This window comes from Fopius arisanus, unplaced genomic scaffold, assembly GCF_000806365.1.
Source record: "Fopius arisanus strain USDA-PBARC FA_bdor unplaced genomic scaffold, ASM80636v1 scaffold00018, whole genome shotgun sequence".
Classification (NCBI taxonomy): Eukaryota; Metazoa; Arthropoda; class Insecta; order Hymenoptera; family Braconidae; genus Fopius; species Fopius arisanus.
Genome location: NW_011887757.1, coordinates 725220 through 737727, shown reverse-complemented (window position 1 = coordinate 737727; position 12508 = coordinate 725220). Strand labels below are relative to the sequence as shown.

At 36.9% G+C, this 12508-nt stretch overlaps 1 protein-coding gene across 1 annotated transcript in view; it reads right to left on the bottom strand.

Moving 5' to 3' along the window:
- The window catches only part of orb2, a 110730-nt gene that overhangs the window by 79672 nt on the left and 18550 nt on the right, over positions 1–12508 (bottom strand). The window contains exon 2 of the mRNA XM_011300534.1: positions 8448–8559. Within this exon, the coding sequence (XP_011298836.1) occupies positions 8448–8559 (112 nt within the window). The remainder of the gene's footprint in view (positions 1–8447; positions 8560–12508) is intronic.

The window sequence follows — 12508 nt, the reverse complement described above, 5'->3', positions numbered from 1 at the left end:
TATAAACAGGTTGCGAAATATTAACTATACGAAGAGAATTCAATTGTGGAAATGGTTACGCTGCATAGTAGTTGCATGTTCTGTTTACTATGATGGTGGTCCATAGGAGGGATTACTATGAAACATGTCAATCATTCCATTTCATTGAAGGTTTGTTTGTAATCTATATAAACATCACGAAATATTAACTATATTAAGGGACTTCAGTTGCAGCCATGGCCATGTTCTATAGTAGTCGCATGTTTCGTTTGCTGTAATGATCATACAGACAGACGATCTCGTAACTATTAAAAAGTCGACATAGTGATGCCATACCATGCCCCACGGTAATAGTTGCAGTATCAGCATAGTAACACCGTAATGCCATGTTCCATAATAATAGTTACATAGTTACAGATTTTTAAAAATAAAAATTTCACAAAAAATATTTTCAAATTTCAGAAAATTCAAAAATAAAAATCCTTCGGAGAGCTTTTTTGTAGTGAGAGTTTTCGATACGACTCCCCCAATAGTTTTCTACTCCTGAATGTTTTTTCCTCCTGAATTTTCCTCCATCGTCTGAATACCCAGAAATTGGGAAGGGAACGGTCTGGATTTCTCTCTATCATATCTCCAGCGGCGTTTGGATCTAATAAACTCGAAAGGGGAAACGCCAGGGGGTCAAGTATATCCGAAGGATGGAGTGGAAAGAATATCAAAGAACGATCGATACTCTATCCCTCGGAGGCTTCCCCACGTAATCCCTGCAATATCGCGATCTCACTGATATGCCACCTCGTAACGGACACCTGCATCGTTGACGTAGTCATTTCAGTGACGAGATTTTATATGGAAGGGAGGGTGAAGTGTCTGTCTGGCATCATCTGGAAATTCATACTCCAGAGGTGGAAGTGAGGACGAACAACAGAAATCAAAAGGCCGTATGTACTCCAATTTTTTTTGTCCTAGTTGCATAAAATATTTTATTGCAAAAAAAAAATATAGAAACTACACCAGAAAAACGTTTACAATTATTACAATTGAGTAGATTATGTAACGTTTACAATTATTACAATTGAGTAGATTATGTAATCGTAAATTTCGAAGATTGTAACCCGAATTTTCAATTGGGAAGTCGTAAATTACGTTTGACACTTTCAATGTTCGAGGGATTTATTTGCCACTTGACGTTTTGAATTTTGGAATTCTGATGCCTAATTTTTGCAGTTCCATTTACGCGTGTCGTTTTCCTCCAGGTAATTTATGCAACTGGAATTATAATTAGATGGAGAAACGCCATCTACAGATAAATACCCCACCCGCAGGTTCCCTTGGTGAGTCCGATAATTCTCTGTAGAGTAGTCACGATGTGCAAAGGGTCAAACATTGCACAACCCTGTGTACAATTCCAAATGTACTTCTCTGACCGCTGTTTCGAGACGGAGTATTAACGTAATTAAACTTTGGAAGTGAACCAACGAAGCAACATCAAAAGCGGAAGAGGCTGCAGATGTACAGAGGTTATTATCCTAAGAAACAACGGAAATCACTGGGAATCGTCGGAATTACAGTTTGTCGACGTCGAGATTGTCGTGAAATTTCGAATTTCTCTTGAAATCCTTCTGTACATTTTTTACTAGATTGCCGAATTTTTTATTGATGTACACCAGGAGAAATCACCCACGAAGAATTACTGATCTCTTACCAGTGAATGTGGGATATGCACTGGATAGAAGAAAAGTCATGGGAAATGAATAAAAAATAACTGGAGTTTCGCGGAATATGTACTACGCAGAGCAATAAAATTTACTACTCTGATCCTGAATTCTCTCCGATGTTCATTCAATGATTCATAATGTACTGGTAAGAAACTGAAATATTGGTGGAAGCAGTGGAAATTTAACTGGACTGCTCATAACTTTTTTAGGGACTGATGCCACACTTCGGCCAATGCCGTCCACCTTCGGGAGTTTTCGTTGATCGGACAGCATACGATTGGTTGATCGCGTGGGCCCAATGTCCGCACTAAATGAACGGAGGCGAAAGCTACAAAATTTTACTGGACAGTCAGGCAATTTTTACAGCAATAAAGAAAGAAATTGTTTGACCACACGAATTTCAAGTCCTACTTGTACTTGATAAATCATGTAAACGTCGAGGTTGAGTAATAATTGGAGGTGGTGAGCGTGAGACGTATCCTCTACGCGAAAAAAAGGGACTGGAGAAAATGGAATAGACGAAGAAAGATTGCCAAAGTAACTGAGAAAATGGGATCCCAGTGTCATACTGGACAGCGGTTACCTAAGATCGAGAGTTGGTATACGAGAACCTCGAGAAATCGCATGCCTCACCCCTCGAAGTGTTCTTTCCTTTCTTGTTTTTTTTTCTGAAGGGTCTCGTCGCTTTTATGGTCATATGGGGTCGGAGAATCCTCGCAAAGATTTTGCTGCCCCGCTACACCACCGAAAGTACCGTCGATACGTCCGTCACCTTATCCCCGGGATCATCGTTCCCATTCTCCTCTCTCTCCCTTTTTCCACGTCATGTTTTGCTGCTTTCGCTATTCTTTTAGTTTTGCCACACAGAAAAATATTCAGTATCAAGTTGACGCACGTCTCATTATTCTTCCGTTACATCAATTCTTGCACTTTCCATTCGACATTTGACCCAAGACTGGCTCAATGTTGGGTCAACGTTGATGTAAGGTTGCTGCAGGGTTGCCCCTAAGGTTGGGACAGTGTTGACTCAATGTTGGCGCATGGTTGGCTCGATTAATTTCCAGATTCAATCGAATGTCTCGGATAATATTGTGTTCTGTACTTTTATCTTTCGGAAGATTGTGCATTTGATTTTACTAACAAATTTTGAATACTGAATTTCTTGATGTCGCCGGCATTTATGGATATCGTCCCCTCAGGTGTCTATCAGAATCGATTTGGATGGTAGCGTTTGCGGGAAGCGAGTTTCATGGAAAAATTGGCTGAAGCCACCCCGTTGTCATCCAATTTGGTACTCTACTTCCCGTCTACCCCTGCGGGACACTTTCCGTGGCAATTTCCCCCCATTTTTCCAGCATTTGCACGCTTGAATAAACGAGATACAGATTATACGGAGTAAATGAGACTCGGAAAGATGAATGATTATGAATAAATGAGCGAGAAATATGGAAATCCCTTCGGTATAATTCCGTCACTGGTGAAATCATTTATTTTACAATTTTTATAACCCTCAATTTGGAGAAATCTATAAACTCTACATTAAGAAATATCTCTATAATATTTCTCGATTCCTCACAATAGAAATTCTCAACTGAATGATTAGTCATGCGAGCCGATTTTCTTCAGACAAATTTCCGGAATCTTTCGCACAAAAATGAAGGATTAACATGGGTCAAATATTTGAGGGTCAAACGGATTTTAATCGGAGATAACCTCTCAAATCAGGAACACCTGAATATCAAATTAAAAATGATTTTAATCTCACGTGATATATCCCGTTGGAAATAGTGAAAAGTCATTACATTTCCGGTTGTACCGCAATTGAAATGCACTTCTCATATGAATTGAAAATGAGGGACAAAATTTTCTATTCCACCGTAATGCAATTCGTAACTTGACCCACTACTGGAGTATTCGTGTCGACACTCTTCAAGATGGCGTCGGTTCTGAGGTAGCTATAGTACACCACTCAGCTATAGAATTTCTGCTCTTGCCCCCCTCACAATGCCTCGAGTGAGCTTTTTGTTCGTAAGAATAAAGAACTTTTCATCTCTGTCTTGCTCGAGCCCCTCTTGTTCGTTCGCTTCTTATGTACCTCGACCCCTTTGACTACCGGCAGCCTTCGATTTTTAGTTCAACCACTCCCTGATAAAATTACACTTTCGAGTTGAAAAAAAAAAATTGACAAATTTAAGATGAAAAACAAACAATAGGAGAATGACTGGTAATAACAGGGCTTTAACCTGAAATGATATCGATAAAACTAATTTGCGGGGAATTGTTTTGTTTGTTACGAGTGATTGAAAAAATATTACATGAACGGCTTACGTATTGTGGGTCAAAATGAGAGGTCAAAATTGAAGGTCTCAAATGTTGTGTGGGTCAAAATGAGAGGTCAAAGTTAAAGATCTTAAATGTTGTGGGTCAAAATGAGAGGTTAAAATTGAAGGTCTCAAATATTGTGGGTCAAAATGAGAGGTCAAAGTTAAAGATCTCAAATGTTGTGGGTCAAAATGAGAGGTCAAAATTGAAGGTCTCAAATGGTGTCAAAAAAGAAAAAAATCGAAGATAAAAAACGTGAGACAAAAGAATTGCCAATGAAAATCGAGTGTTTTGATAACAAAAAAATGTTATCAACAAAATTTCGTATTAATTATTAACAATAGAATCAAAATGGTGTTGATAAAAACGGAATTTTTCTATCAGTGCAGTTTCAGGAGCGGAAAGGAACGGAATTTCATAAGTGCAGAAATTTGTCCGAATTACAAGTACTTTTTTAGTGAATCCTCCATAACAAATGAAGACATTACTCTTGGCTATGATTAATGAATGAACATACAACTCAAGAATAAAAATAAATAAGTCTCCTAACAAAAGTGATGCGCTCTGTCTTTCATCCGCCAGTCGGAAGTTGACACCCCATTCACTCCACAAACATCGGAATCTCTTCATTCATTGTTGAAATCCCAACTTCCCCTTTCAGCTTTTATTCACTCATTCATCAGTACGTTATGCCCTCATACGTTCATTCGAAGCTTTAATTGTGGAGTATCTATCAATTATCATTATAACAATTACAGTCATCCTCTTATCGGAGAGAATTCGACACTGAAATACAACAATGGAGTGAAATTGAAGGACGAATTGATCGTAAAAAATGAAAAATTATTCCAGTAAAAGGGTTTTGGCACTTTCGACGTCGTCTGAGTGCTGGAACTTTCCACATTTCCGGTTTTCCATTTACTATCGCCTTCAAGGCAGGATCGATTTCCATTCAACGAGAATTCCAACGTCAATACACTCGGTGGTTCTTTTTCGCACTTTGATGTTACTAGGGAGATATACAGTCGCCATTTTTAGCTATCGTGAGGTTGATTTTTTTTTTATGGTTTCACGTACTGAGAAGTGCAATTGAGAATCTCTCGAGAAATTCTATTTACTGATTACAATTCCAGAGAATTTATTTTTGTTTATTACAACGACTAACATAAAAATTTGTTATACTAATAAACTATTCAGGACCTTATAAACAAAAAATTGAAGATAAAAAAATGGAGCTAAATTATAAAGAGTGATTGAGCTGTTTTTATTTCTAAAAAATGTCTCACCATTTTCACCAGAAATATTGGATAGAAAATATAAATTGGTGGGCATGAAAAAAAGTAAAAATACACTTCAAAGTGAAAACTATAATAAATTCCATCACCCCGAGAAAATGAAGGTGTCTTTTTTCCTATCTGTCGAATGTAATTGAAAAGTCCCTGGGGTTTCACCCACAGGTGACAACGAAACCCGTGTCTCGTACCTTTCATGACAAATAAGTGACGGAGAAGTGGTTGGATATACCCTTGCCCTTGAAGCTCACGAGAATGCCTGGTTGAGGGGTCTAGGATCGCAGACGGCTCCAGAGAGCATGAGTAGACTGTAACCAACTCTTCCCCCATTTTTTTTTTTCATCCACGTGAAGTGCGTGCGATGAGTGGGTGAAGCTTTCGGAGACGGAAAAATAGCGAAAGGGTTCATTTCCCGCGGGGGCATCGACCGACATGTCACAAAAAATTCAAATTTTCCTGGGTAAGTACATTATACCGACCCCCACCCCTTCCTCCTCTTTGTTTTTCCACCCCCACCACCACCACCCAAAATCTATCTTTCGAATTTTCAAAATCAAGCTATAGATTTAAATTTTTATTTTTTTTAATAGTTTGATATTGTGTGAAAAAATTTTGATGATTAGGATACCGAATGTGTCATCGATTTTTGACCCTCAGTCTTATAACCTTCAATTTCCCTCACTTTTGACCTACAATTTGACCCTCAATTTTGAGGCTTATTTATTGATTCTTTAACGCTCACCTTTGACGCAGAATTATTGAGTGTCAAATTTTCAATTTTCAATTTTTCTCTCATTATTGACCTTCAATTTTGACCCACAATTGTTGGGTGGCACATTTTTTACTTTTAATTTTCTCTCATTTTTTAGTTTCAATTTTGACCCACGATTGGTAAAACTAAAATTTTTTACTTTCAATTTTTCTCTCAGTTTTGACATTTAATTTTGACCCACGATTATTGAATGCAAAATTTTTAACTTCCATTTTTCTTTTATTTTTCACCCACAATTTTAGCCCTCAATTGTAACCTTCGAAATTTTTAATTTTTTACCCACAATATTAGACCTTTAATTTTGAAATTGTATAGCTTCGAAATTTTTAATTTTTGACCCACAATATTTGACCTTCAACTTTGACCTACAATATTTAAACCCTTGAATTCACTGTGAAAAATTGATTGAACAGATAATATGAATGCTTCCCATTCGCCTCCATCAAATTCTACTTCACTTTTTGTAATGTTGTTTCAACCCCTCGTAACAAAATTTTTACGATAGCTCAAATGGCAACATCGAGTCATCTCAAGTATTGCTACAAATATTTGAAAGTCACCATTACCCGTCGAATTTATCACGATGACATACGGTTTTTAGACCGTTGAAAAGGGAGAATCAATTCGATATCGAATAGACTGCGCGTCCCCAGCTGAAATTCTCGACAAATCAAAAAATGTACATCGTCTCCAACTTTTCCACATGATTTATGAGCAAGCACCCATACATACGATCTGACATATAGATGTACGAAAATTCGAAACATCAGGATTGAGTTCGACGATGTCTCGCATGGAAAGAGTCAACGCACAGAGGGGAACGAAAGTTTTCACCAGAGAAATAGAAAACACTGAGAGAAAAAAAATGTCTAAAATATTTTCCGCTCACCGATTATAAAGGATTTGACAACACGACGCGATTGTTGAAACAATTTCACTCAATTTACCACTTCAATTATGAAAAAACACATAACAAACTTTAAATTGCAGGGCTAGTAGTTGTTTTTGATAGTTGAAAACTACGAGAGGGTATATTAAACTGTGGTTATTCGATTCCTCCTACTCTAACGCGAAATTTGAGACTAGACTCAAAACTCCCATTGCGTTAATAATTATCAACGATTTTGATGATGCCGAGCGGAAATGGGAATATCGCTCATAAAATCGGCCATGTTGTTACTTCAAATCTTTTTACTTTTGGAATATTTTATGTTTATATTATATTTTTATTTTTTAAGTATAACTTTTTACCCTCCATTTTGACCCACAACTTTTAATCCTTCGAACCTTTCACTTTTGACCCATAACTTTTGATCCTTCAAAGTTTTTACTTTTGACCTTCAATTTTGACCCATAATTTTTGATCCTTCAAAGCTTTCACTTTTGACCTTCAATTTTGACCCATAACTTTTGATCCTTCAAAGCTTTTACTTTTGACCTTCAATTTTGACCCATAACTTTTGATCCTTCAAAGCTTTCACTTTTGACCTTCAATTTTGACCCATAACTTTTGAACCTGTTGACCCTTTAAACCCCACAATAAATTACTCATCTCAGTTTTAACTGATCTTGTTAATTCAAATGAAAATTGATTATCTGCATTTGGAAAATAATTAGAGAAATCTCAAAACCACGTTTTTACCCTCAAGTTGAAACACAAAATGGAAAATTACCATTTTCCTGTAGGTGAACAGGCGCTCCCTCGACTGCTCGGAATAAATAAAAAGGAAAGACGAATGAAATAGTGAATGTCGAAAACGATGCTATTGACATCTCTCCCCGGGATAAACTTCTGATTTATTCGAACGACGTCCCACTACCCGTGTTTATACAACCCATGACGCACCGTCTTCGACGGCAAATCGTTCATGGCGGAAAAAATAGCACGGAAAATTGACTGGTGAATTCGTCGAATGTGCCCGGAAAATCTCAAAATATTTCATCGAGTCATTAATTTTCCGATTTCACAACCAGCAATTTATCATTAAACGCATCGAATAAATCCGAATTAAATGCCAAATGAAAACATTTCAATTTGTTAAATAAATAAATAAATAAATGATCACTCCCGTAAAAGCGAAATCTAATTAAAAAAGAACAAACCAACAATTCATTCTATTTACTTTTCACCTCACAATTACATATAACAAAGTAGCTAGAAAATACAAAACTCATATGATTAAATAAATAAACCTTTTTGTAAAAATTGATATAAAAAATACTGTAATAAATTATGAAATATCCTGATCGAATTTTCTTTGCAACTAGGGATTTTCGAACGGAAGCTCGACGAAATGCCGGATAGATGTCAAAATAAATAGAATTTTTTTCCCGATTCAATTTTTTTTTCAATTTAAAACTCACCCTTGAGATGTTCTGGTGTGTCAGCCGCTCCTGCCCGCATTATGTCACTCAAATAATGTTCCAGAGTTCGCATATTATCCAGTGATGAATTACCGTTCGCAGTCATTCTTTCCTAAAATCAAATTTCCCTATAATTAATATTGCGATAAATCTCCAATTAATTGCGTTCTACCATTTATTAATTGCTTAATTGTTACTGATTTATTTCTCTTTCAAGTTCCATTCCTTTCCCTGTCATTCCAATAAACAAACGATGATTTATTTTTTAAAATGGTATTTCTCAATATTTCGTTTGTTGCTGGAGAGATTTATTAATTTTTTTATTATATATTTTCTTTTATTTCGAAATATGGATGGAAATGTAAAGGAAGCCTCTGCGTACTTGCGGTAAAAGTACTTTTTCTTCTGATCAATAGTCATTTTTATTCCGCGCATTGAAGGGTTTTTATGAAACAACGACAGCGGTATGTGGGGTTCTTTCATCTTTTGATTATGTACCAGAGTCTTCCGGTGGAAAGACTTTTATTTTAGGATCAGTGAGCGGAGGAAACGAGTCACCAGAGAAAAAACAATGTCCGGATAATACACAGGACTTCGTCTGCAATAAGAAAACGAACCACTGATGCAAATTTTTCTTCAAGATCGCATCCCAGATCTCTATAGCCAAAAAAAAATCCAGAATTATGAGCCATCAAGTGGAAATTCACACAAGGAGAGAGAGAACTCCAATGAAATTCACCAGCAAGAAAATATATTATCTCTCTCCATGCAATAATTTATAACAATTTACGATAATGATGTAATTGATCGATACGGGTGCTTCTCTATTCAGTAACAAATAATTGAACAAATAATAAACTTCTGATTATTATTGACATACCTTTAATGAACTCGCCATATTTTTTTTTTGTTCACCCTCATTTATTTTCTTTTCAGGACGAAAAGAAAAAAAAATGGAGTCGATGGGAAAAATATGGAATGGTTGTGGCAGCGCTGCGTGAAAATAGGGGAAGATAACCCCGAAAAGTGATCACGACCCCTCGACACCACTTTCCAAAAAGGATAGCTCCCCCAATCGAGTTTTCCACCCTTCTCATTCCCCTCAATAATTCCTCGGAAAAATCGGCTGCACAATATTTTCCTTTTTTTCCCCTCGTGCATTTTGGGTTCAATGACCTATTTGATAACAGCCGTCCAAGGATGGAATGAAATACTGATGGTGGAGTATCTCTGTACCGACATTGATCAATTGAAAAGAATGGTTGCACTAACGAGACGTAAGGTGCGGTGGAGAAAATAATTTCAGGTGGACACGTACAAATTTACTTCGGGATATTCCCATTCCCGACACGTCTGGAGAGTCTGCCAGCATCTCCACTTTATTAAGAAGCGTAATTCCCTTTTGTTATGTCCTGGGGTAATTGTTTGGTACAAATTATTTTTACGAAACTCAAGCAGACTATTTGAGTACGAAGAGAAAATTTCAGCGATTTTTCCAGTGGAAAATCTAGGAAAATTCAGTAATTGCATTCATTACTTAAAATTGCTTTCCCATAATTACCGGGCGGCAAATTGTCATCTTCAAAAAGTTCTTTGTGGCTTTTGCATTAATTATCAACCGCAGAGAGCCCAAGGAAGACCTTTTTATGATAATAAATAAATTATATATAAATTATTCTCTATTAACAATAATTAATAATTAGTTCTATAAATAAATTATTCTCTATTAGATTTTCCATCTGAATTCTACTCTTCCTTAGAAATTAAAGAATCGTTTTAAAAAAATTATCAGATTTTCAATTTCCACCAAAAAAGCAATAAATACCACGAATTAATTTATTTTTCCTTGAAATTAGTTTTTGAATATCGATCACAATTCCCCTACTATTTTCTCCAACTTCCCAATGCAAATATAAAATATTTAAAAACATCTTCAAAAATAAAATTCTCTATAAATAATCCAGTGTACAACCTCAACCCGACATTTCATTACCCTAAAAAAAAAACAGTCCAAAACAAAAACTCTGACCGAGCAATTAATTAGAATTACACTCGCACCACCGACCTACTTCCCAACAAAATATTCCTCCGATATTCCCTCCCGCCACCCCAAAACCCCAGAAAAAAAAAAACTAGGAGATCGGAGGAGCGTATTAAAACCAGCGGGAGGGGGGTAGGGGTGGATTGACCCCACTTATTTGGTCACTGGGTTGAAAAGTAAAGGATTCGAAAAAATAAAAAAAAAAATAAATAAAATGAGCATTTATCGAATCCTGGACAGTCGAATTCGTGGGTGAACTCCTAAAATCCCCATACGCCTCCCCCGAGGGTTGCCCACCCCTGACATGAGACTGCGTCTCACTTCCACAACCTGTCGACCTGTATAATTTCCACTACCACTTGTACGTTTCTTGCGCCAGCGCAACATTTCCCTCTACTACGGGAAGAAATTGTGTGAAGAGTGGGGAGTCAGAGTGAAATAAAGATGGAGATCCAGGAGTAGAACGGGAGGGAGTGAGAAGAATTCAGGAGTGGGAGAGGGAGCGGGAGGGAGAGAATCGAGGAGTGGAAGGGAGTGAGAGAATTGAGGAGTGGAAGGGAGTGAGGGAATTGGGGTGGGGTGGGGTGAAGAGAGTGAGAAGGTGTGAGAAGGAGTAGGAAGGTGGGGGCAAGAGGAGGAAGGAGTTGGATGGAGTAGGAAGGAGTTGGAAGGAGTAGGAAGGAGTTGGAAGGAGTAGGAAGGAGTTGGAAGGAGTAGGAAGGAGTGAGGAGTGGGAACGTGCGGTTGTCAGTGGGAGAAGGGGGCGCCAGGAGGTGGGGGGGGATATACTCGGTCTCGTTTTGACTCTGGGACAGCCCCAGTATATCCATCCTGAGTTTGAGCACCACACCGAGCACGGGAAAATCAATATAGGGAAACCAGGAAGCGTCGGGCAGGCAGGGCGTCGACAGTAACCCCATAGCTCCACCCCAGCGCCATCCCACAACTTTCGGATATTTTGGTTACAAATTGGGGATCGCGCAGAAAAAAGGGGATCCCGTATGTACGGAAAACAATATATATGCTGATAATTATATATGACTCATTGACATTTTTTGTCGGTAATATATTTTGGTACATAGGTATATGCGTGTTATGTATATGTGCTCGGATGAATCTAGGGTATTTAGGGTATATGATGCGTTTCTTGCTGGAGTATATGGGAGGCTATTAATATATATCTCGATAATATAATCTGTATTGTAGTATATATGTATATATATTATAGAATATAGGGTTTATGGGAAGTATTGATTCGGAGAATTCGAAATTTCGGATTTTGCGGGTCGGGAGGATTTATTCGGGTCTCGACGGTTGGAATATATTATAATTATGAAAAATATATTTATTCTAATAATTATATCTGATATATTGAATTTTTTTTACTTATTGATTATTGACAACTTCACTTATTATTAATTAACTTCAATCAATTATTTTCGTGAATTCGTGAAAAGATTGAAGTAAATTCATGATGTATTGTCGTTTTATTTATTTTTACTAGGACATGTCAATGACAGATTTTCTCTCGATATATTCACGGTGAAATCTAAAATCGAATCGCCCCTAATCTAGGGTAGCCGATGGAAAAATTGATCATGAACATGATTCGTATCACCAATTCATCAATTCGCTAGTCTTCCCATTTATTAATCCATCAATTAATTACAGTTCACGATTCATTAATTAAATCCCTCATTTGTTTGAATTAATTTGAACGACTGTGATTCAGATATCAGGTTTCATAAATGTATAATCCATTTCCAGCTGTAATGGATTTATCGAAATTCCATGTTTTGGTTTCGAAAAATCAAAACCAACGGACGCTTTAATTTTATGTCATTCAAATTTTTGATAATTAAAATTCTTGGAAACGTTCATATCATCACAAGATCCCTAAATAAATTAATTTCTCATTGTTGATCGAATTGAAAGACGCAAACAGCATTATTCATGATTGAATTACGCAATAGACTAAATGCAAAAAAAAGTGTCACAAGATACAAAATGTCAATGGAGA